General features: G+C 39.4%; 1 protein-coding gene across 1 annotated transcript; it reads right to left on the bottom strand.

Annotated features, from left to right (window-relative positions):
• Positions 1-23,830: 23,830 nt before the first annotated feature.
• On the bottom strand, positions 23,831-27,047 carry LOC117232585. The gene is made up of 3 exons (XM_033492032.1): positions 26,819-27,047; positions 24,035-24,291; positions 23,831-23,938 (listed from the first exon to the last, which is right to left on the bottom strand). Exons 1-3 carry the CDS (start codon positions 26,880-26,882, stop codon positions 23,831-23,833), a joined length of 429 nt encoding a protein of 142 aa, XP_033347923.1. The 5' UTR covers positions 26,883-27,047.
• Between the last annotated feature and the right edge of the window lie 583 nt (positions 27,048-27,630).

A 27,630-nucleotide genomic window follows, 5' to 3' on the forward strand; every position in this document is an offset into this window, starting at 1 on the left:
CCAAGCTCCTACAAGGAGAATCGCAATTTTCTTTTCACATTTCCGACAGCTCTGTCCGTGTTCAATTTTATATTTTCTTTATTCGTTTAATTCTTCTTTTTTGTGTGTGTAACTGCCTTTTCGAGGAGATAACTAACAACGTGATATAACAATTTAATTAATACTTTCAATCTAAATGCGAAAGAAAAATTATTTTCAACCGTATTTAAAAAAAAAATTGGAATCATGTCTGAGTGAATATAATTTCTCATTTGGTTATTAACAACAAGAGTTTTGTAGTACTATGTTATGTTATAATGTGTTCTGTGCTATAATATATACCTAATAGGTCGTAAAATATATTAAAGATACACGATATGTAATATAGTTATCTACGATTTCATAGTAGGTTGTGGAAAAGAGGCTGAAAAAGTAAGCCGACGCTTATTTCCTTTAACTTTGCATTCTCAAGTAAAATTCTTGATTTAATTTCTACGGAAATTGGATACGACGAAAATTAAACAACTCCAGGCGATTTGCGTTGATATTGTTCTTAACAGTACGTCGTTGCCAACCTCTGGCAAACTTGCAGAAACTAAATTAGCGAAATGAAATTGTCAAAGTTCAACTTTATTATACAGGATGATTCTGAATTACAGTGCTATGGTACTTCAAAAGATGAATCCAGATTCAAGAACAAAATAAATATCTACGGATATAAATAATCGTGGCTTTACCTTTCGAAGATGGTACTAAAAACATTATCAACGAACCACCACTACGATAACATTTAAAATATTCGTATAAACGAACGAAATGAAAATAAAGATTCAATGATTCTCCCCTGCAGTCGTTGTATCGCACGGATGTCACACCTGTATCGATAATGGTAAGCAAAGTTTTCTTCGAAATGAAAATACAATTTCTATATTTACTTCGCACTTTACACTTTTGCCATAACCTTTTAATAAAGCATTTAGTGGTTTCACGGTAGATACACATGGTACGTAGATTTGCTTTTATTTGCACAACTCACTATTTGAATCGAAACACTCTGCTCAACGCTCTGTACATCTATTTATTTTCATACCGTTTGAATTATAATTGTTTACATACAGCATATTTAGATAAAGTTAATAATTCCAGAATTAAGCAGACCGAGTTTACGCTAGAAACATTTCAACGGAATTTCCTCTAAAATCACACTAAAAAGTAAAAAGAATCACGGAAATGGACAGGCATATGAGACACGACTCGCGTCAATTGAAACGTTCGCTTTGAGCTTCTAAACGTGTTCTTTCCTAACGAAAGTTCATAAAAATATGTTAGTAACCATGCCGTGTATATTCCGAGCGAAAGTACAGGCAGAACGAGGCGGTTAGTTGATGCACCACAGAGTAAGGAAGGTGACAACGTGAAAGAAACTCAACGAGGAAGAGGACGAAGAGGAAGAAGAAGAGGAGAGAAATGAGAAGAAGAGTAGAAAGAAGAAGAAGAAGAAGAAGAAGAAGGGAGCGGCACGAGGGATGATAGACAAGGGAGACTTTGCCGTCTCTGTTCACGCCTCCTTTTTCCCTTTCCCGTGTAAAAAGCCGTTGCTTTCCTGGAAGAGCTTTCGTCGGATAAAGACACTTCTCTTTATGCGGTACGTGGAAAACCGTGGCGTCGCGTCGCCAAGACGTGCATCTAACGCAGCGACAACGAGTTTTCAAGAAAAAGAACCGTGCCCCTTTCGCGCGTCCCGTGTCCCTTATATAAACGTGTTTTACGAACTCGCCACTTCGTGTGTACAAGCGCAAAGGGGCCTTGGACAAAGAATACCGAGCCCGTGCGAACTTAAGACCGGATCGTTGATTCGTGAAAAGCTCGTGCCTCCTGACTTCGTAACTTATATTTGATCGAGTAATAAAATCATTCATCTTTCAGCAGCGTGTGCCTTTCGAGAAATATTATCATAAAATTGGTTAAAGTATGTTATAAGGAATATATATACGTATTTATTTATTTATGGAAAAAATGGGATATACAAGCCACTTTTTAATTAGACAGATTTTATACAAAGGTAATTCATATTAATGAATGGCTCCTATGACAAAAGAACGTGGACATATTCTTCTAAATTCACCGATCCAACGAAGCCTTTCAACCTATGTAATTATTTATTTTTACAATATCCCTTTCATCGAGGAAATCGCTACACTGGATTTTTGAAACAGAACGATATGCGAATTATTGCAGATTTAACGTAAATAGATCTTTTCGTATTCAGTTAACGAACAGATATGACCAATTAACAAAATATCACGATTAAACTACTCACGATTAAACTCTGACAGTTTCTGTTTATAAATTTTTACTTTTACTCCAAATATAAAATATTCTTATTTGTACCTATTTGTTTTCCTACCGCATGACCCATTATGTTACAATCTAATAATCCGTAACAAGACTGTACGATGTACAGGACCGTATTCCGTGCAAACTAACGAAGGGTAAATATTTGAGTGCAGTTTCAAGTTCATTTTACCATCTGGGAATGGATACCATCCGAAAGCCACACGTATGAAAATTCACTAAACTAAATGGCACGCGTATGCAGAATAAACGAAAAATTATAAGTTATAAGAATGTTTTACTCCGTTGCAGAAATGTTTTCAATTAGTATTGCAAGCTCACTGTGTATCTGTATCGATTTTACGCCTCTCGTAAAATACGTGCACGTTAAAAAGCATAAGGAAAATTTGCGAGAACGTGTCGGATGGTGGATCGCGGCTATTCTTCCACGTGCAATCACGTTTGCACCATGCGTCATAAAAATTCGTAAATCAAGCAAAATTTCGAATATAACGTTTGAGCGATTTTATTCAAGAAAACGCGAAGTCGTGCACGCGGGAGACGTACGATTGTAAATAACACGACTATAGCGATCGTTCGCGTTATTTTCAAATTTCCTTGTTTGCGTGGAAACTATCCTTTTTGAGAAAGGGACGAGCCACTCCATAGACGCGTGTAACTGTATCCACGCTGTCCTCAAATCGAAGACTTTCCTATTTGTACCATTTTCTTGCGAGTTTCTCGGTTAAGTGATTAATCTTAATCGTAGCGGCACAAATTAAACCTTTAATCGTAAGCGTAAATCTCCCCCGATACAGCCAGCCTCGATATTAAACGACTTTCTAAAGAAATGGAAATGGAAATCCAACTTAAAGAGCTCGAGGGACGCGGCAGCGTTAAGTAACATCTCCCTCGCGTCGCGTCGGTTACCGCGGTACAGAAACGTTGACAAGTTGAATAAGCAGGCCACAATGCAGCCATCAGCCGAGCCTCGTCCCCGTCTCTGATACGATCTTTCCATGCTCAACCCTTCTTGAAGGAACGCAGGTTCGTAATTCGTCGAAGTGAAATTCATTTTTAAGGATCCATTATACCGCGATACAGACGGTTCCATTCTGGAATATTCAGGCCAGCTACCTTACCGCGGCGAGCTTTAACTTCCACGTCCATGTGAATATCGCGCGCGGAAGGAGAGATGCGTGACGCGAGGAGAGGATCGCGAGAAAAGGAGGCAGAAGCGAGTAGCGAGGGGCGCACCGCGAGTTTTCATAGCCGATCGATTTGGCCGCGAAGCAAAAGACAGCCAGCGTGCAACGCACAGCCAACGGACAGAGAGAAAACGCTATGAAATCCTGCAGATCGCGAAGCAACCGGGGCATTCCCTCTGTCCGTACCCTTCCCACGCTCTTTTCCCTTTCGTATTTTCGGTGTCCATCGTAGCGTGAAGCAGTGATACCAACCGACCAACCAACCAACCAAACGCGATCGAGGAAGGACGCCGTAACGGATAGGAAAGAGAAACGAGGAAGAGATGCTGCCAGAAATATCTTTTTCTCTCTCTCTCTCTCTCTTTCTCTCTCTTGTTATCCCCCTCAAACGCTTTTCTAGCTGCACCATTGCTTTCGTACATGGAACAGGTTTTTCCATTTCGATCAGTTTGCGCGCGCGTTCCTGATTGTGCAATAGGGGATTACGAGAGCGTTTCACCCTGTAACCGAGAAATTCGATTCGTGAAACTTGCGAGCTTTGCTCGAAGACGGGCGCGAGGCTCCCGATTCTTGGATCGGCCGGATCTCGTCATCGTCAAATTATGCTCCCTTCGATGATTTCGCTACTCGTACCTTTTTGCTGAATTGTAACGTCATGGTGTAGATACCTCGGCCTGACGATGCGAAGTATAGGACACGGAGAAGTATCAAAGTCGATTATCGTCAAAATAGGCAAAGTATATTTACAGTCGAATAAATGGGAATACATACACAGATATGTGTATAATGGACAGAGAGATATAATTGAAAGCGATGAAGGTAGATACGTATGTTTCCCTAAAAGTTCGTAGAGAACCGATACTGTGGATCTACGTATTTTTTAAAGGTATTTTCTAAAAAAAAAGATAGAAATTCTAGTAAATGGAAAGGATCAGTTGCGTTTAATAGGATGATCGATGGCACAACAGAGCGGATAAACTTGAAAAAGGAGTAATTAGCTACTCGCCTTTGTTCATTCTCGCTGAAGAGATTTCGTTTCCCGACACAGACCAATTTTGGGGCAGGATGTGTAAAGATCACAGTTACTCGAAGCAAACTATAGCAAAGATAGGTCTATTAATCACGATGGTTATACAGTTTGATGTAAATTCAATCGCAACTTCGATATTTCGTATACTCGATTTTATAGCATATTTTTTAACAGTTCGTTGCTCGTCGAAATAGAAAGACCCATCGGAATGACAATGATGCTTCTATGCAATTGATTTGGAATTTCTCCGAATCATTTATATTTGAAATTTTACGATCAATCGTGCGCTCTACGTGCTATATGGTTTGACGATCTAATGGCCTTAGGTAAATCTGCAAGCATCGACTACTTTGGCAGAAGTGTGTTAGGTTTGGGGAGTTCGGGAGTTTCTGAATCCAAAATTCGGGGCATCTAAACTTCGAAAATTGCAGAATTGAAAATCAGTAAATTAAAGCAGAACGTTTCACCCTTGACGAACGTTGTATCCCTTTTTGAACAGTATTTTCAGAAGTCAGAAGTTACGTCGGTCGTGTTGAAATAATATCTACTCTGGATGTATAGTGTTTGTAATAAGCTAAAAATAACTCCACTTTCCCGGCCGTCCGTTGTTTAATTATCAAAGAAACATCAAATATTAGCATTTACCTTCAAATTTAACTTAATGGAAGATACACCAAACTTTCGAATATTCGCAAATGTAAACGTCGCTGTCGTGGTATTAATCGGTCCATCGCATCGGCGGAGATGCCTCGCACACCGCACAAAGTTTCACAAATCATCGTCAACGTCCGTCAATAAAGCCGGATTTCCGGAGAGAAGCAACAAGATCACGAGCACCTCTTTCGCGAATTAAAACCACTGTGAATATTCGTTTCTAGCAAGCTTACAAATAAAGAACTTTTTCCCTCGATACGCCGGGAATGAACAAAATCCCGGATTTCCTCGATACCTTTCTACAGCACAGGGTAACCGCATCGAGCAAACGTCGAGTATCGGATGAAAGCAAGCCGAACCATTGGTCGCGTATCCGGTACGTGGTCGCGGAAGTACCGGTCGATTTTTCTGCGTGTTAACTGAAAAAGATTTGGATGAAAGTTTACGAGATACAAATCGCGAAAATGCAGCGTTCCACGACTTCCTCGTTGTCGTTTGCTATTTCTCTAACCTTTCTTCCGTTTCCCTATCTTCCATAATCTCTACTCTGCCCTTTCTTTTTTTTTTTTATCTTTCTTCTCCCCCGCCATTGGTATTTATATTTTTTTATTTTTCGTCGTCTGTTTCCTCCATTTTATCCAGTTTTTATTTTTTCGTTATATATATATATATACTTGTTTTTTGTTTTCATTTCATAGTCATTGTCGTGTGTTGCCAACGAAAACGACCAACCCGCGCTTCGCTTTCAATTTCCCGGCTTTTAATACGGCCAGGTTTGCTGTTTTCCAACGGTTTGCTGTTACTCTGTCGCTATTGTCGTCCCAACGTTGCAGGCACGCCCGTAAATACGTGGCTTATGCTATAGCCGGAATTAATAGCTGGTGAGATACGCCAACAGTTATTACCATAATGACCGTTGCATAATTCGAATCAGCCATAGAAAACGCGTCGCGGTCATCCACCGGTACCTGATGCTTTTTTCCTGTTCTTCGACCACGTTGCACGCGGTTCACGAATTCCCGGCGAAGCACGTCGATACCGGCTCAGAGATGACACCGAAACGACAACTATTCGTCGCGATGCCGCGCGTCGTTGAGCAAAAGAGTCGACACGCGCGATACGTTCAAGAGCAAGAGTGCAAACGCAGGCAAATCTTTTATATTCGTAAACGCTACGTTTCTTTCTTCATTCGATATCACAGATAGATCGATTCTTTCGACAACCGTGACATTTGTCGAAGTGGTTACCACTTCTAAGAAAACTGGTCTTTTTAGTTTTCTCGAGCACTGAAGCCATCGACAGTGCGTAGACAAAAGACTGCGACGAAGACAGACCATAAACAGTAGACAGGCGACGTTGGCTTCGGGGTTTTTCAGTTATTGGGTAACGCAGCTAGCGTGTTTGGACCTGGACCAGCTCAAATTGTATTCTTACTTATAATTACACTTCTATTTAAATATATTTTCTGCCTTACAATTTATCCACGTGTTTTCTCTGTTTACACATCGAATAACCTCAACAACATTCACTCTCGTAATTCTCTAAACTATATCATACTGTTGAAGTGGTCACCACTTCTAAGAAAACTCTACATCTGATCTTTTTAGTTTTCTCGAGCACTGAAGCCATCGACAGCGCGTAAACAAAAGACTGCGACGAGGACAGAACATAAACAGTAGACAGGCGACGTTGGCTTCGGGGTTTTCAGTTATTGGGTAACGCAGCTAGCGTGTTTGGACCTGGACCAGCTCAAATTGTATTCTTACTTATAATTACACTTCTATTTAAATGTATTTTCTACCTTACGATTTATCCACGAGTTTTTTTCTGCTTACACATCGAATAACCTCAACACATACGGATACGAATATTTGCTATATGTCTATTTTACAGTCCAATACGCGACATCGTGAAACAGTAATCTCGTGTCTCGTTGTACTTTTATTATTGCGAACGAGTTAATGCGAGTTGATCCGCCAAATGGCCACACGGAGTATTCGTAAAAATATTCTACAGATAAAATGTAGATTATTGTTAATATTATCGTCCTTCGTGGGGAAATATTTACGACGACCAAACTGTACTGCGATTAAAGTTTCGCGTACAATTCTCAACGAAGAGAGAACGCTTTTAAAAATCGTCTCACGGGCCGCGTGTTTCTCCTTTTGCCATCCTTCTCTGACCACGCCACGTGGTTATCGAACCGTTGCGATGTCACGGCCAACGAACCGATGGTAATTAAAACGTATACGGTTAATTACGAAGCGATACGCAATTTAAATGTTCCTCGCTGCTTTTTCCATGCGATTCGAAAATCGACGATCGCCAGATCGTACACGGAAATCGATTGCCAATATCCTTCGCTCGATTGAACGATAACACTGGGTCGTCGAAAAAATTCGAAGAAAAATTGAAACAGAAAGTAATTCCTCGCTCCTAGAAATAAATATCTTTCCTTCGAATATCGTAAAGGAAATATTATCTAAATCTCTGAATACATCGATTTTCCAGAAAATAAAATGTATTCCTCAAAATCTAAGTTTTACATTTCCATGCAACTATTTCTTTCTGTAACGAATCGCGTGAAATGTCTCGATTGATATATCTCTTCCGTAACACGTAGCTCATAAACCGTAGGGAGCTAGTTGTTCAAATATGTATGTATATCATACGGATATCACGCTGCGGTTGGATCTATTCTCGAGCATTGCCTTTTCTTAAACCGGCTGATTCGAAGTTGTACGGATATTCCGCGCGTCTCGTTGTATACGACAATTTATTGTATGCCAAGTCAACGTTTCTTCCTATTTTCAGAAATTATATTTTTTCATTCGTTTATAGCTTTAAGCGTTTATATCTTTGCACATTTATACGCTTTTACGCGTCTACGTTTATAAGCCTAAGAAATTCTGACTTTCCTTTAACACCAATAACTTTATGAAGCCATTAAACACTCGTTCCGTTGTCGGCAGTTGCCTGTCACGATCAGACACTCAAAACTTCCTGCAGACTTAATTCTCAACTTGGAAACATTTCGCATCGAACACATTCAGTTTATATACAGTCCACTTCAAAATAAATATCGCAGTTCTTCACACTAATGAGCGATTCTTGTCAGTCATTTATTTTACTGGCAAATACTGTTTGTCGTTCCATTATTTTTCTGGCAAATAATCTTTGCCAGCTTATGGTTGCAGTGGCAAATAATCTTCGTTGCCACATTCTTTCGAGCCCGTTCAGTCTCGAATTAAAAGTTAAACAGCATTTTCAGCAACAGAGTAAACATGTTCGAGATTATAACGTCTAACGGTATTGTATTTCCATAAAAGAAACGGAGATAATAACTGAAAATAAAAGGTACGACAAAGCTTCTTCTTCTGCTGTTCCAAATAAAATCAAAATAGTTAGGTAACTACTGTTAACAGTTAGAAGCCAATCTTCCCGCGTAATATAAACAAATTGGAAAACAAGAACGAGAGGAAAATGGAAGGGCCGGTGTTGGTCTGCCAATTATGGCATAATAAATAAATGTAAAGTTATGGGTCGAGTAATTAGTTGGATAGAAGTTAAAGCGAGTTGGTGCGATCGAAGCTTCTCGTCAAGGCATCGTGCCAGGCAGCGATAGAGTTCGTCTTATACCACAGTATATATTAATTACGACCTTCTGTTCGCATTATGCTTGAAAATCAAAAGATCCGCGCGGAAGGGCGCGAGTTTCCACCGGTGATGAAAATTTCGATATGTTGTCGGAGCATTGGGAAACTGGGGCGAAATCAAAGCTACGTAGTTTCAACGTTAGATACGATGTGTTACGCAGAAAATGAAAGGAGATATTATGCAAGTTTGCACGTTTATTCCGTTCGTTGTTCTAATTAGCGCGATGCTACGTACGTGATATTCGTCAATTTTGATAATTATTATCTGCATTAATAATTAAATTTAATCGTGAACGATATTTGCGTTTGAAAGAATTTTTAATCATAAAGATTTGAGCTTCTGAATATACATGAGAAAATTATTTTTCGCTGTATTTATTTAAACATATATATTGCAAGGAGCGACAAAAGGCAAAAGCACATTTTTTTCGATGGAACTGCATTTTTTACGCATGTCGATTTTTCAGAACGTTCTATGTAAAAAGGTATTGGAGTACAATGTTTAAAAAATGAATAATCGCAAAAGCGAGGCAGTGGAAAAAGAGAACCAACACTGGCCGTGAAACAATGTAAAATCGAATGAAAATGAATTATCGCGTGAAATTATCGATGTTTAAGTAACTTGGCGAATGTTCTTAAAGTTTCGTTCCACTGCTGTTCCCTCGTATCCGACGAAAACGTCGGAGAAACCAATCGGTGAAAGGTGAAGCCCAAAGCAACTGCTTCTTAGCTGGCAGTTTCATAGAACTTGCTTCGTGACAAGGGGTCAAGCCATGGACTACGTCGACGAGGCTCTAAGTTTAACAATAAGTTGTTTAAGTGGCAAATTGGCCGAAACGCCACCACTTACCGTATCGAATTACCCTGGCTCGATGACAGGGGCCAGTGTTGTTCTTCTTACTAGAAGCGTCAGGCTGCATCGCGTTGTTTTTCCACTTTCGTGATCGTTGCTGCAGCCTCCGTAGTCACGTCCTCGTATTTACGAGTTTTACCGGAATTTCTCTCATCTCACGGCAGCAGAGGTTAGCCCATAGCGACAGTGAACTGGGTTCGATGCAACGAGCAACTGACCGTGAATACGTCGCTTGGTGACGCCCAAGTCGTGCGAAAACTGGTAGCTCGTGTTCCGCGCGTTTAATACACCTGCTGTCATTAATGCGCCATGATCAAAGGATCAGCTCGACATTAATACATCATTATATTATACGTTATATACTCATCCCATGATCGATATTTATTTTTATAAATTTAATCTACGTTCTCTCGCGTAAAATTATTCCATTTTTTACCGTACACCAATCTTCGAATTAAGAGTGCCATTCTTTTTACATACTCGTACATTTCATTTTACTCGAACCTCTCTTTTATACGCGTGTTTTTTATTCAATATGGATGCTTTTTGTCCAAAGCACGCGCTACATACACGCGTTCAATTTTCTCTCGAAACCATGTACAGAACATGGTACAGAAAGTAATGAAACGCTACGTAGAAAGCGTGCGCGCAAATTAATTTGCCCAGCCGGAGTCTAAGAATCTTTGAGAAACGCGGTTTTTCTTTTGCCTCTTGATGTTGGGACGCATCGAATACGAATCGCGGCTAGGCAACGAATGCCAGGAATTAAACGTTAAACATTCTGTCACTCTTAATCATGTCGAAGTTTTCGAAGATCCTAAAGATCTCAAATCTGAAAGGATTTTGCTCATTTTGCTCAATTTCCAGTCGATTCTCATCATCCGCGTAAGACACTTTTCGGTATTATACGCGTAGCAGGGGAAAATAACACAACGTAATCGTAAATCAACAATTTAGTCTTCCTAAAGAAGAAAAGAAGTCTTTCTAAAGAAGATCTTTAGATCTTCGTATTGTAATTTCTGCTAATACACGTAGAAGCAAATTCTTAGCTCGTAAATTCTGATACGTTTTAGCTGCGATTGTTTAATTAATATACATTACATACGAACAGGGTAAATTTTCTTGAATCATAACTTTGATAAATACGTAGAACAAAGATATCGACGATATACAGCATATTTTTAAAAGAGATAGAAAGATATAATTTCGAGCTGATATCGTCGACTGAAAATTCGACATTCGAGATCCTCGGCTTTTCAATAGTCTCTACCAATTATGGCGAACCAAGCTTCTACCAAATTATTTCTACCAAATATTTCTACCAAAATATCAGTACGTACTAATTATAAGTTTCGGCACTCGAAACATGTAAACTTCAACTCGCAGCTAATTTTATGGCTACGTTATATCATTTCCACCTACAATACATTCGAGCAAGCCGAATTTCCCTTGTAACTCGCAGATGCGTATTTAATGTTACACAGAAGTTCGTCCCCCTCCGGTTCTCCATTACTTTCACTGCGTCCAGCCTTGGGAAGAGACTCGGTTCTGTAATTTCACCCTTCGCTACCAACTCATTTCCATCGTCTATCGCCACCCTTCTGCTGTTGTTTCGTTACGCCACGCTCTTTCTTCCTATTTTTCTCCTGCCACTCCAGGAAGATTGTGCCAAAATATTTAAGCGTTGGAACATACACTGTCTACGCTTTATTTCAACCAACACTGGATGATTTCCAGCAGGACGTTGTTCGAGTTATTAAACGTTTAAAAAATGGTTTTTTAAATGGCAAAACGACTGTGACATGAAATATTGTAAATTAATTTGCCTATATTATTTATAACTCGAGTATATGCAAGATATAATATTAACAATTTTAATTCTTCGTTATTTTATTTCACGGAATTAAATATGACAGGGAATTACGTATTTGGAAGTATTTTACTTTTAGTTGTTCTAAAATAAAAAGAACAAGTAGTCGAAATAAGCAATTTTTAAAACAGTTATTTTTTATTTATTTCGTTGTTTATGCTTCGTTCGAAACAAAATCTGTCCAAGTCTGATTTTCACGTATAAATGGAAGGTCTTTACGCTGTTAAGGTTTATATCATTTTTTTAGAGAATTAAAACTGTGAGTTTGCGAATCATTGCGTCACAATTAACGATATAAAATAAATATTGAAACGAGAAAAAGGCACGATATAAATACGATCTATACATCGATCTCGTTGATAGACGATCAAAGAGAGTCGTATATCGTGCGGTCATACTACTGCGCGTACCACAGAAATTTCTCTAATGCTGAAATTACGAATTAATTGTTCGATTATTCATTGTTAGAAATTAGCGATTGAACATTTTTTCAATTTTAACTTGTTTCGACAAACTGTTACGAATGATCGAGATTTTTGGACAAAGTTCTATCTGGTTTTTTCTATTTTAATTATTTCGACGATTCTAGTATACACGTTGTGGCTAAATTCGCGATACGAGCGAAGCTAAAAAAGAAGGTTTCATCACGCACAAACAAGTCAAAATTTTAAAGTATTGTTTGTCATGAAGTACAAACGCGCTTGTACATACAAGCGCGAATAGAAGTCTATTTATTCGTAGCAGGCCTGGACAAAGTTTTAAACGAAGATAAAAAGTAACGATCTAGAATAATGAATCTATTATTTTTGTATTTTTAAAATAACATAATCAGTTTCTGCTTTTTTGCATACGTTTCAGTCGTAAACCATATAGATGAATTATTTTATGACGTAAAAGAATTATACATTCTAAACTAAATAATATTTCCAATAAGTTGGTCGCATTAAACCTCGTTGCAAGGTGTATAAATAAATTAATAATATACATGCACGTATAATTTAACGCCAGAACGATGAAATTTATTAAACCGAAGAATTGCGGTTCTCTTATTCTGAAATATAATAATATTTGAATTTTGATCGTCGTATTCTTGGAAATCCATAGACTTTAACTTTGGAAATCAATTTTGTAACGTTGGAATTGCACGCGATTGAAAAAATTCGAGGAAACAAGTCCCAGACGATTCAAAGAACAAACTGTTTCCTTCGCACCCAATGTCTCGAATCCTGCCGATAATTTTAGATTATTTGTATTTTTCAATTTTAGCTCTGCCATTTTCCTCGGCGTCCGCAGTTTACACGCAACGAAATATTTTCTCGTTTTTGAAAAATCCCCGCGCTGCCACACGTAACTGACGCAAATTCATTTCCGCGCAACGCTCAAAAATTTTCAACGAACCTCCACTTGCGCGCTGTTCCATTAAAAATTGTTCTTGTTTCTATGTTCTTCCTTTTTTCGACCGTTTCAGCTTGTGTTCCGTAACATTTGTACACTAATCTGGCCGTGCCTTCCGAGTCACCCTTTTCACACGCGAGTACAATTGCTCGTCAAGTGAGGAAAGTTCGCGCGATATCTCGTCACGTGCCATCCCGTCACCCTGCGTTTATCTTTTTGCCGGCTCGGTGAAATGTAAACGTTTTCGTCGAGTATGTGAAAAATTAATTATACAAATGTACCATGTGCGCGCTATTTCGCTCGTCTAGCGTTTCTTTCGCTACATTTCACGCTCGTAATTTCATTTATCCTACCAGATGTTTGTGACATTAAGATGAAAGATCGCGATTTCCTATTTCTCATTTCATCCTGTAATTCTTTGCCATCGTCAGACCTAATGATCTGTTGACAACGGTAGAACGCACGAAGATCGATCTTGATGATTTTTGCATTGCTGGAAACCTATCGGTAGCTATTATTTGACGGAGATCTTCCGAAGTCTTGTTGCGACCCTTTAATTTTACCTAGGTAGGTATATATGTACGCAAACCGATAAAATGTCATACTCTATATTAGGAATATCTATTATCTCTATATATTAGGAATATTATTATTTGATAATACCTTGTCAGATTTACGAATCCTACGTCGATCTTTCCGCTATTCTATACTTTAATTGCATGTTATTTTCGATATTGATTCGTCGAATTCAGTATGATGGTATATTTTGTCAAAAGGGGAAACGTGTATCGAATCTGAACGTTCCGTTTAACGCAATCTTGATTTTTGTATCGAAAGAAAAGAAGTTAAATTAAACATTGAACGTTTGCACGGTGCCTTGTCCGTAATATATCGCGATATTATTTATAAGGCGAAATAATTTAGCATCGTAATAGATTTAATAAACGAAATACCAATTCTTCGCAAAATATCGATTTTCCTACATTTCTAGAATCATCGTTTCCCTTTCTCCGGATGAAACGCGAATAAAAACCTCTGGGAACGAATTGAAAATAAAAAGTGTCCGTTCCACATTGTCAAAATGTTCTCTCTTTTCGTTGCCCAAAGAAAATCAATTCGTTGGTCCATTCGCGCCAGAATTGTGAGTTCACTTGCATTTTGAAGTCACCGACGTAAATTACCGGTCCAACGACAGCCCGGCAGGAAGGTAGTCGAATAAATTTTTTAGGCGAAGGAAACACCAAGTCCCTTTCTCGTTTCTTCGTCTTGCTTTCCGTGTAGGGACGCAAAACGCGTTCATTCGACCATAGGGGAACGTGACCCTATGAAAGCGATATTCACGCGGCTCTTTGATCGCCGGCATCGCCTATATTTTCCAGCAACCTAGTAGTTTGCAAACAATTTCTGAAACAAACAAGAAAGGTATTTCACTCCTAGCCGTTGTATTTTCGATAACCCTCGAAAACGATTACTACATTTTCCCTATCGAAATTCGAGAAAAATAACACGGTAAAAGATGTTAAAGATTCCACGTTGAAATTTCCAGCAAACATCAAACGTTCGATTCCTTCTCGTTCTTTGTTGACTCGTAAAAGAGTGCTGCCGTCGATCGATGTTTTTAGTGAAATTCACACAGGATATCGTTGAAATTTCTTCTCCTTCTAACCCGTGGCGAACTGCTTTTACCACTTTCTCTCCAGTTTTGTTTAGTATGAAAAACCGAGTAGAGAAAATAGGATATCGTAAGAAGGTGAAAATACAATGACACTTTTACCATTTCCCTTTTATGTTGGAAATATTGCATAGGTCGAGCGATAATCCGGAAACGTGCAGCAGAATTTTTCAATTTTCCTCCGAACAAACAACACCGCCGCTCTCACGGATTCAAAGGATAACAGAGATCACCGAAGGAAAGGTCGTCGAAAGGAATCACTTTCCGCAAGAGAAACAATATTACCCCTCTCTTCCGCCGGTCTACGTTCACACGTCCTCGTTGCGTGACTGCTAAAGCTACCTATTACTTTCTCGTATAAGGTTTCTCGCTTTAATTTCATTATCAGCCATTTATTTGATTTTCTTTGCGACAAGAGCCATTCTATTCTTTATTCTGTTTCACCTTGCCCCTCTCAACGATCCCGTGTAACCGAAAAAACGTTCCCCCGTGGAATTTAACGCAGCGCGTATACACAGTTCAATTTGAGGAATCGCAAAGTAGAGGGTCGGATGTAATACGTTTCACGCTGTTTCAAAGAACTTCTTAAATTTCTATTCAAATTTTAATCGATTACTAATTCGATTTAACTAACTCGTCATCGTTCTACGTAAGGATCTGTAAAACGCTTTTTAGAGAATAATTTAATAAATATTTATCGAAGAGCATCTTTCATACGGAGAATCGTACCGTTTTCCCTGAAATAAATTCTTCTTCGACGTTCAGCCTTTTTCTTATGCTGATAATTATTTAGTAAGCGTAGACTACGATTCAAGTCCTGTAATATGCGTTCAACTCTGCGTGTTATGAGATAATATCGTAACACTGGATATGGAAAATAAAATGTCATTAACGATAGAAGATCGTTCTTCTTAATAGGAAGCTTAATTTTCTCCCTCGATTTGAAATGAACTTTGCGAGACAAAGTCGATGGTAGAAGAACTAGACGATTACAAAGCGTCGCGTCACAAGTCAATGTAATCTTTAAAAAATCAATGAAAGTACCGCTATATATGCACACATATGTACGTACCTGCATATTTTTCTGCAATCGACGTATTTTCGTCATCGAAATAGAATGTCTCTACTGAAGAAGACAAAAATACTGGAAATACTAGAGAACCTTTCTAGTATTATCATCTTCGAGACTGATATCGCTGAAAGCAACGTCGCAAATTTTTCGAGCAACCCAATGCCTCTTCGTGCAACGTCACTGAACGTAACTAAATATTTCGACACTTCGAAACACGCGTGTTACGATCTATCCATAAATCTCTGGCGATCAACTTTTAAACACGAATGCTCGATTCCAGACTAATTAGCATAATCGAGCGTTAGCCGAATTATCGTAATACGCAAAAGATGCGATTTATACCCGGAAATGGCTAAGAATCGCAGCTGAATTTCGAAGTTTATCGTTGTGAAAGAGGCTGCTATCGCGCGCGGGTCAGCCGTGTCACTTTTGGCAGTGTGCCGCGCGACATTAATCCTTAGGGAACGCGAGCGTAAAGGTGGTCCAGGTGGGTGTGAGCTCGCGGCAGAAGAGAAAAGTCTGGTCCTTCCCATTCCACCGTGACGAAAATACCCCTTTTGTTTCTTCCAACGCTGCCGTCCTTTTCTTCGTCCCTCGGCTACGTTCGTTTCTTTCGTTCGTGGATGCGCGCACACGGCTTCTTCCTTCGACTCGTGTGCCTCCACCCTCTTTCTGTCTTCCTCCATTCGCCCATACGAACAGCTTCTCCGAAGGCCAGGTCCGTGTTCCCGGGATAATGAAAGGACTCTCGAAACGAAGTCCATTGACGACGCCGGCCGATCCAGCTCGTTTAATCCTCACAGAGCACACTGCAATCCACTCGTATATCACGTGGAAATAAAGAGTTTACCGGCCGTGGCTAAAAGCATTATCCTGTGACGTGCCAGGGGAAAATCGCGCCGGTTACGTTCACGTGGACGTGCGCGGCCAAAAGACGCTATCGTAATTGCACCGACCACCAACTTTGGGTTTCCACCAATTGTCCAACTGTTTGCCTGTGTTTCTGTACCGGCTGATTCACGTACCCTATTTAGTTTCCCACGAAACGAAGAATTACTGGCTTGGTATATATGAACAGTCGTTACTCTCCAGTTTAAACTTAACGAGTTAATCGTCGTGTCATGATATATTTGCGGTTCTCCGAGCTTCCAACGTCTTTTTAACGGCACCTAGGTACGTAAATTGCGCTTTGTTCCGACATTTCGTCGACGTTTCACTTCGCTTCTTCGGAATGGACCTGAAACAACGTGCTACTAGAAATCTATTCCTGATCGAAGTAAACCTGAAGGACTGTGAATAATATATCGTCTGATCGTCGTGAAAGTTTCAAATCTAAGATTATCAGCCATATTAACCCTTTCGCGCTCGATGACAAACACGAAAAGATAATAAATCTTTAGTTTTTCCGGAGGCTAGCGTAATTTCGTCCGGTCGAATTATTTTTGTTACGAAGAAGATGATTTAATTTTCAATTGTGTTCGAACAAAGTTACCGAAGAAATTCGCCTTTCCTCCAATTCGAACGTACAATGAATTTTTTATAGGATAAAAGTTGAGAGCCGCGACTGAATAAAGAATGTAGGGTAATCTCGCGAATTCTTAATTGGCGTTCTGATACTCTTCTGGCGCGGCGTATAAAAGTCTAGCTTATGCATATAAATGAAATAATAACGTTTTAAGTAAATAAAGAAAAAGGAACTTCCGTACCTTCGATTGTACGAGCTATATATGTACTTGGCATATATCAGAAACTTTGAACCATTTCGTTAAATTTTCTGGCCATTTTCATCGACGTTTGTCTACGACGGTATCTTAAGCGAATGACCTAAAAGGAACTGCAATTTAATCGTTGGTAAAAGTACGAGTATCGCCCAAATGAGAAGCAACGTCTTCGACTTTGCAACTCGTCGTTATCGTTGCTCGACCACGTTAACGTGTTTTGATCGCTCGTTCGATTCTCTATACCTCTGTTATGTATTCAATAAGCGAGAAATAACTGTACAAAGAGATTACGTGATTATTACATATTAACCTGTTCAACCGATTGCAACTTTCTTCCGAAATTTATCGACACACGGCATCTTCGAAGCAACCAACGTCGAGCCAAACTGCTCGTTCAGATTTCGCTCGATGATCTCGAAGAAGTACGAGTTTCGCAACGTTGCCTATCTTATCGCACATTAATTTCCACGAATCGATCTCGTCCTGCCGTAATATTCCGCTATACGTAGCTATGCCAATTATGCGACGCTTTAAAACGATTCTTATCGAAAACTGACAAGTATCGGAATACTTTTGAACGATACATACACATGCTACCACGAGTTCTCGTTTTAATTTCTATTTGAAAGGAAAGCTACAGCCCCAACGCTGCCGCACCTTTTCACGCACACTTCGGCGGGTTCTCACGAGCATTTGCACGCGATGCGAGCCGCTGCATTATGCACCAAGCACAAGGACCACATTACGGCGCATTCATTGCCGAATCCAAGGCTCTCGCGACAGATAGCTGCGACGAATTATCCCGCTAAATTCTATGGCAGTCGTGGCCGCGCAGATTATTTTCTACGGAATATCAAGCTTTGCTTTTACCCTGTGCCCCACACCCTTCCTTTCGCCCCGATACTTCCCTCTCTCGCCTCCTCTCCTTTCTTTCTGTTTCACGCAGTCGCTCATCCTCCGGTTGGCCGCGTCGCGACGCGATCGTCGTAAAATGCTCTCGCAGCGCTGCGCCGTCGCGCGAAGAAGTTTCTGAGAAACCCGCCGGGAAATTAAAACTCCAACGAGTAGCTCCGAGTCGATGACAGCTATCCTTCCCCAGCCTCTTCTTCCTCGTCCCTATCATTTTCCTAATTCTCCTTCCACCAGCCTTCCTGAAAGCCCATCGTTAACGTAAGGCCGAGCTATCGGAATATTTCATTAACAATAGAACTTTTACAGGATCAAACCGGTCCGTTGCCCCGCGCCACGCCGCAGGAAACGAAAGGACGGGGCTGCTATCGGTTCGCGAGTCTCGTCCGTAGCCCACGGCTAAATACAGCCGGATAATTAATTGATATCGATTAGGTATTTATAACTGCAGAAGTCTTCGACGGCGTAATACTTTTATCTACATTTGCAACTATTGTTTCGTTTTATCGTGGAGAGGGACAGTCAAAGTTTTGCGCGGAATGAATCAAGTCGAAGAATTTCTCGAGAAACAAGAAACAATTGCTGGTATTTATCGATTTAATCGCGTTTAATGATCGTACGCATTTCATGGCGCAGAACGTTCTCTTTTTAATGTCTCTGGTAATTTATCGTTCGCTTTCTCTGTGTAATTTTATTATTCTAACGACCCAAAGTATTTGGTACGCTGTATACTACGATACCGTTATTTATTCTTAAAATTGTGGAAAAGTATAGCAGTAGAATATTAATTATTTCCGATACGCGATAGATTTTTATATGTTACTTTTCGTTTAATTTCTCGTTTCTGAAATAACGGTATCTAAACAATGAAATATCCTCATGAAATTTACCTAAACTGCTTCGTCTTTGTGAGTAACACATAAAGTATAATGTGCCATTGATAGTGATACTGTCATGCTTGTACGATTTGTTTTCGTCGAATTTTATTTATTAATCAACTAATTAAGAATGAGCATTACGGCTTGTTTACACGAAACATTATTATATATACGTATATTTATTTTTTTAAATTATAACTTTAATCATTCATGTTCAGCTTGTACACTCCTTTGGAATTCGTTTGTTGTGCACGTGATTTCGCTGGTATCAAGATGGGGAGATGTTTGCCACTCATTCTTGTCACGATCTTACGGAATATTACGTAACTCCTCAGAGAGCAACGTGAACAAATTTATTGGATAATCGTTTATCTACTATGCGACGAACGTTGAAATAATTTCAATATGCGCGAGACATTGAACGTATCGTTTCGTTGTTACGTTTAATTATCGAAGCGCAACTAGTGCGATTATATTACAGAGATTCTCACCCGAAACTTACAACTGGTAGCTAGAACGTACCGTATTTTAAAATTACGCGTCACTTTCTTATTTATCTTTACGAGCGTGTAACGCGGATAAAATAAGCATTAAAAAAAAAAATCATGGCTTTGCACCGAAAGAAGGCAATTTTCCATCTTCTAAAAATGTCCCACCGGGTAAAAAATCGCGTTATCAGAAACTTGCTACGAACTCACGCCGCGATAGTTTTACTTTCGAGCTGATCGTGGTAGAATATTAAATCCAATTTAATAATACGATGCTGGAAGCAACGATACAAAATGGAACAAAGCTCGCCGTTTGCAATGAATAGCAAGAAAGAGCCGAACTCATATCCCAAATATTACAGCGGGACAGGTTTCTGTCGTGAAGCTTGCACTTCCCTTTAAGCCACTTTCAGATACTATCCTGTATTTCGACCTCGTTGCTTTCTACGTTCCTGATCCTTCTCTTCGTCAGTCAGCCGAATCGTCAAACGATTCCTTAAAATTGCTCTCCTTTCGGCAGAAGAGGAGATCGATGATGGAATTTCGCGAAAGAAAGGCGAGAAAAGAGGAAGAAAATCGAAGGAAAGAGAAACGACGTTAATGATAGAAAAGGAAGAACTATTCGACACCGAAAAGCCATAGAAACGAAACTAGCGAAGAAAATCACACGCATCTCCTTTGATATTACGTAGTTCTGCAAAGAATATCTACAGGTTGTTGGTTTTTCCTCTATTTGATTCGCGTGTATCCCAAAGATATGATTCTTTTTGGACAAATTAAACGTACGCGTGTTATAAAAATTCCAAAATAACGAATACACAATTCAACGATTTACTTTACACAGGGTGTTGAAAGAAAACAGCGAAAGACGTTTTATTCTTCAAAAGTTATTCCCTTCGACATAAAATCCCCCAAATCTCTGTTCGAACCAGAACATTTCTACCATTTCTACCCCAATTGATTACCATCTGGTATATTTACCTAGTATCGTCGATAACGATAAGATTTCATTCCAGTTCTATCGAACTGAAACTTACTTCGATAGGCCGCAACTCTGACCTTGAGTTACCAAGCGATTACGCATGTCCATCGGGATGACCGTGCACGAGCACTGTCGACTTTCGCAAATTCTCTCGGTAGACTCGATCGGCACGAGTCGTCGACGATTCCTGCGAAATAACCGTGGCCGTGATGAAAAGGAAACGATCGGGAACGGGGACCGCGTGGAAAGTCGGTGAAATTCCACGAAGAAGCGACGAGAGAAACGAGCGCACACCGGAAGAAAGGAACGAAACCGTGGACACGCCGAGAAACAGAGAGAAAAGGGACTAGCGGGACCAAGGAGAGAAAACGAGAACGACCGAGAGAAAGAGCAGAGAACGACAGTGGTCCGCGGTTACCACGAACTACACAATAGTTGGCCGTTTCACAATGGAGCAGCTCCGGGCTGCGGGCGAGCAGACGGAATGAGTTTTTCTCCGTTTGCCGCCGAGAAGACTATTTTAGTTCCTATTCTTTCGCCGCACGACACGTTCTTCCCTCTCTGTCTGCCGGAGACCTTTTCTTCGCCTCGAAGCGTCCCATTCAGGGCTTCGTGTGCCGTGTCCCGCCTCCATAAAGTTATTATTTTACGAAGCCCGCGATGGAAGAAAGGTAAGGGCAGGCACAAGGACAGAACCCACCTGGAAACTCATTTCGAACGAGCCGCGGCGTCAAGTCGAAATTAATTCGTTTCCGGCTCGCCGGCACCGCCATGACGAATTCGAAGAATTTCGGGAACGCCAACTTTCCAACGCGCCACTGAAGCCCCAGAGATATTCGACAACGACCGGCCAAGAACGGGGTTCAGGCTGTGTACTGTACAAGTTCATTTACGAAGGCGAGTACTGGTATTCGTACCACGATAAACATCGATTCATTGTCGGAACGTCCACCGACCGACCGATAATTGAACGGCAACCTCGAAAACAGTCTAAAACGCGTTTAACACGTTTTGGGCAAGTGTAGCTTTTAAATTATACCGTTTCACAAGGTTCAAACGTTTCACGTGTTTCTCGTATTCATCGTTGTCACATCGATTTCTGACGAAATAGTTTCAACCTGTGCGTACTAAAACGAACAACAGGCACTCGCGGAGTCGTACTTTACCGTTGATTCAGCTTCGACGAAAATGTCCTGCGGATTCTTACGCGGGATTTCCATTTAGTCGAAGCAGCTTGGTGAATCGTATTTGGATGGAATTAGAGACGTCGAAGGATTTGGGAAGGATGCGAGAAGTTTACTATTTAATTAGGATCTGATCAAGTTAGTGTAATTATTTCAGAGAAAGCCGAGGAGGCGTGGTTATAGGGTTTCACAGGTCCTCAGGTATGAAAGGGTTCCCGACCAGACCGGCGTGAGACTGAAATTAATTTGTTTTCAGTTAATTTCAGGTTTAACCGGACCACCTTGATTGCTTCGAAGATTGTTTAGTCTAACACCGTGCCGCGCCGCTCCGCGCTTGTATAAATAGACGTTTCTCTAAAGCGATTATTAATTAGAACGCGATTGCGACTAATTATCAAGCGGAGAGGCAAAATAATTCGTTTCGATCTTTCACGCGGCGGGGCATCTTCTAGAAAAAGTGGACTAATATTCAATTAGATGTGGTTTCGATTTGACGATACGCCTGTTACCGATGATTAGGGTAAATCGAGGAACGTAATGACAGCTTTCTAATACGTTTTTCAGAAGTCGGTGTGCATTTAACCTTCCGGGACTCTGTTGTTCGTCTATCGTAGATCGGACATTCTATTTTATTCGATATTTTCTAATTTCGTGTGAAAGATATAATTTGTTAAGCCTCTAGATCCTAATACAACTTGAAACGTTAGGTAAAGGAGCCGCCTTCGAAACAAAGAATTTGTTTCTATTTTTTTCTAAAGTCCTCGCTTCTCCTACGCTGGACGACATTTTCCTTTTTGGTGAAAATCTTCTCCCTGGTGCCTCGAAAATCATCTCTATTACACTCCATATACCGTGTAGAGAGATTACACTAAAGACTGTAGGGAATATTTTCAGTCGCTTCTAATTCTTTATCTTCTTTCGCAAAGTTCGTAAACGCGTAAAGTATCGCAAGCGCTGTTCGTCCAAAATTTGGTTAGCATTCTTTCATTATGTTGATCTTCCTCTCTCGTTAAAAATTAATTATCGTCGTGCAACGGCTTAAGCAAAGACGAGCAATAAGTAAAACATCTTATTCGATCTATTTCAAAGCTTATATATGTAATATGCTTATAAAATGAGCAAGGCAAGTTACTTCGGTTACTTAGTGTTCTAATTACTTAAATACATCGATAAAAACCGATAAAACGTTATTAAAGTTAAAGTTGGCTACGAACTACCCTTCTGCCAAAGTACGTTCGTATTAAGTAAATTTCAACTTTTTAAACACAAAATTAAAATGATAAATAGGTAGAAGGGAAAATATATTTGATATTTTTAATACTTTTCAAAGCAGTTGACAGATGATTTATTGAAACAATCTTGGCCTGTGTGTATATTAATTTAATATAGTATAAACTCTAACACGACGCATTTTGAAAATATTCGTCCCAGTTTCTTTACTTCGCCTAATTTTACTTCGTTTCAACTAATTTATTTATCTCTTTCGTCACTGATATTTTTTATACTCTTACATTAATTTCAGCATTATTGAGTTGTTATATTTCTACAATAATTTCACGACTACGTTTTACAAAAGGTAACGGATACAAAGTTCTAAAAGTGAAACAGAGTCGCTTGCCTTATCAAGCAAAAAAATTACATCTTTACTGTCATTAATAGCAATTTCTCCGCGCAAAATCACAGAGATTATGCGTCTTTAAAGTAAATATAATATTTTGAAATTTCTCACCGGAATACCAACAACAAATTCCTTCCTCCCAAGCTGTTCTCTATCCGTTTCTAATTAAAAAAGCTAAATTTTCGAATTGAAACTCTCTAAAAGTTTTATCTCCTAATCCACGATACGTCTGAAGTAGATCATATAAAAATTGAAACATAAGGTAGGTCAGTTTAAAATATTTTTTATTTCCCATGAAACACGGATGCACATCGATTGCACTAACGATTACCGAAGGAAACGTAGATTGCGATAGATGGTCACTATTTTGTGACTGCAGTCCCCGTGACAGCGTGACGAGGTACAGCAGCGATGCCGTGAACCTTCTGAAACAACCTATTTTGTTTATCGACGAGGGGCGATCCAGTTGCTGCGGCCTTCGAGTGTAACTTTTTTTTTTTTATTCTATCTGTTTTTCTTCGTTCGACCAACCTTGGACGAGTCGACAGGACCCTTGTTACTCTCGTCCTCGTCGTCGTTCCAGGAGCCGATTCTCGCGCTGTATGCCGGCACCGTACTCAAACGAAGACAAAGATTCCTCAGCGACTTTTCCATTTCTTCGCGGGTCACGCTGCTCTTGCCAGCGGTCACCGCTAAGTTCCTTGCATCCTCCAATGATTCCTCGAGTATATCTTCCAGGACCATCGAAAGAATGGTTTCCGCCTTTTTTGAAATGATATACGCCTGATCTGTTTATCGAAAGGTGAGGGCAAAATTGAGAAGTTCTGTGAAATTCGCGTAATATGAATTTTAAGAGTAAAATGTATCTAGATCTAGGAGGCTGTCTCGATAAGTTTGATCGCCTGAAATATCATAAAGTTTCGGGATTCCTTCTTTTTCAGCTATTATTAGTCTTTGGTTCCTGAACATTTTATCGAAAGTACGGTTTCTTCGCCAGTAGATATGCTTGAGAGTTTTAGATGTTGAATATTATGATATACAAAAAGAGTGGAATTTTCCTACAACTAAATCCTCTCGCAATTTTAGGATCTACGTTATTTTTTAATGGAGTTACACACGTGCGAGACGATCTTCCACGATTTTACGCATTTGTTGTGAAACACCCTATATACCGAAATTATTGATTCTTGCCAGCCGTTTAACACTCGATTGCCAGATGTAAAGTCGCAGGAAAGATTTAGGTGGCTTGAAGAGAAGGGTGAAAATATCGGATGTAGAAGCCGGCCTATGAGGATAGATATTCCAGGAAAAATCGTTAAAGGCAAATAAATGAAGAGGTAGGAAGGTTATCCGACTCGTAAATGGACTTTCGTTCAAGTTATGAAATATGGTCCAGTCACTGGAAGAAATTACTCATTTGTTATTAGACTTCTCTTATCTTTTTCATTTATGCACAGGTACGTTATCCTATTTTTGATCGCGACAAAAATCCAACAGCCCGGTATTATTTATAAATATTTGTATATGCCCCGTGAAACAAATATATTCTATTTAATCGCTTGATTATTTATTTAATTCCACCGAACCTTCTATTTTGACGTTACGCCGTCTCCGCCGTTGCATCGCGCACGAGGAAAATCGACAATCCACGAAGAAAATAGACAGAACGATGAAACGATTCAGCTCGCAGACCGTCAGCAATCGAGAGGCCGTCGATGATTTTCCATCGCGATGGCGATTGAAAATTGAAATCGCTAGCCTTGAGCGGCAGCTCACAGGGCTGGTATATCGCGTACACATAGGTGTGGTTGGCTTTTTATAGGCGTGGGTGTATCTCATTTCGTAAAGTGCCGGACTACTTCAGCCTGGCACCCTTCCATCGGCATCTACGCCCTTCTGTCTCTCCTTTTACCGTGATTTCCAGCCCCTTCACCCTTCCTGTCACCTTGTCGCACATTTTTCGCCGACTGCCTCGACATTGCGCTTCCAACAAGAACACCGCGATACCTCCCCGTCTTGCGAAACGATTCTCTCAACAATTTCTTAAGACTCCGGAGTAGATGGTTACGCGTTACGCGTCCTGACGTTCTTCGAATTCGCGTAAGGTGGAAAAAGAGCGTGCATCGAGTCGTAAGAGACGCAGGCTATGAATAAGCGTATCGATCCGAGCGAATGTTTAAACGTATGCTTTTTTTTGGCGAGGACCAACGAATAGAGCAACATCGTAATGATAAATATTTTAATCTCGTATTAATTGTATCAATTGTATTAATTGTGCGATGATGATTCAGGAGTGTTTCGCTCCACTTTAACGCGGATACCTCTACGCTTTATGTGTAGCTATTTTTTTTTTTTTTTTTTTTTTTTTTTTGAAACTAGTATCATTTATTAACGAGTTTCTCCTCTTTACTCTTAAAGCAAACGAATGGTTGATAAGTATCTCATAAAATAACGTTTCGTTATTTTAATTCGTCGAGGCGAATCATTTAACGAGATAGCATTAATCAAATATTTTGCCGTACTCCACATAGAATCATAATTTATGCTATTAAGCTTAACAAAATTATTCGGTGCAAATAAAATATAATGAAATGCATTAATTAGTTGGCGAAATTATAAATTATCTACACGCGTAAAAGTATGACTGGGAATAAACGTGTTTCATCTAATTTTCTCTATTCAATTTTCCATCGTATAAATATTGCGTTTAAGTTTGCATTTGAAATAAATATACGGAAAATGAAGTCGTACATTCGCGATACGGTACCGAACTCGTACGTTCGAAGGTGGCACTATTACGTTCCAAGAATTTATACCGACGAATAAAGATGGTTTAATAAGATAGGAATACGAACCGAACAACGTGTGCATTAAAATATAATAGAAAAGCTGCGTTCGTTTTCGTGGTAATATGTCAAGAAAAACAAAAGGGGAAGCACGTAAAATATTTTATGACGTTGCAGTTTCGTGTTATAGCTTAGCACGTAAAAGTTTAAACATACATATTTTAAAAGCAAAGTAAATTCTAGCCTTACTCGCATTTTACACGGTATTTAATTAAACGACGCTGAGAAACAGAGCACCGTTAAATATCGATATAAATTAACCTTTAGGTTTCATTTTTATTTAAAGAAGCAGACAAATCCAGAATTATAAATATATGTATAATATCGACCTGGCCTAAGAATAACGAGTAATTAATTATCGCCGATTAAATATCGACGTCATCTGATTATTTTTAAACTTTTATAATTGCCGTTACAAAAGTTTGGAACTTCGAAAGGTTAACACGTTCACGATGACGTGCTCGCTTACTTGTATTCCTTTTTATTACCGAGCGCTTATTCCTGTCCCGTGTAGGTGGATTCTTGCGACGCATACTTTCGTCTAAAAGGAACTATAATTGTTCGTAATTAAAACATATCGCGTGAAATAATTTGGAGATGGCATAAAATTTTACGCCCTGATACGTGTGTCCGAACAGCATACTGTTGATTTGTAACCAGCTTCGGAACGATCGTGATACGAGTACCGAGACTAAAATAATCGATGCGTAGAAAAATAATAGAGTTATCGTATTATTAAATTAATTTAAATTTCCAAGGAATTACTTTGTATGCTATTAAACAAATTATACCTATAAATGGAATACAACTGCATACGATGTATTATTATTTTTCTTATACTCCTCTTACCTTACAATTTACTACTCGCAGTGTGTTACAATTTTTTGCGAAACGAATAAATAAGTCGATAAACGAGTAAATAAGAAAGAATAAAAGATTGTACGAAAGAAAGAAATTCACAATTTTTGCGATTTCTAATTACATTGAATTTTTTATCGAATGAAGAGCATTTCATCGTACGTGCATAGTCTATGTATGTCGTAGTAAGAGCGACGCTGTGGATCGCTTACTAAACCTATTTGTACAAGTGAATAGGCAGGATTATAATGCATCTATTAATGTCGCTATAATTTCGCGTTATAAGTTCCGATCCGCATTTGGCGCATCGATTTGAATTTTCGATCGTGAAAATATTTCGAATAATTGGCGTGTTTGGTCGAACTTTTTCGTGCCGTTGATTTAACCAGATCTTGTTATCGTTGCTCGATAAAACCACCCGTT

The sequence above is a fragment of the Bombus vosnesenskii genome, unplaced genomic scaffold (genome assembly GCF_011952255.1).
Source record: "Bombus vosnesenskii isolate JDL3184/JDL3185 unplaced genomic scaffold, Bvos_JDL3184-5_v1.1 scf7180000013289, whole genome shotgun sequence".
In the NCBI taxonomy this organism is placed as follows: domain Eukaryota; kingdom Metazoa; phylum Arthropoda; class Insecta; order Hymenoptera; family Apidae; genus Bombus; species Bombus vosnesenskii.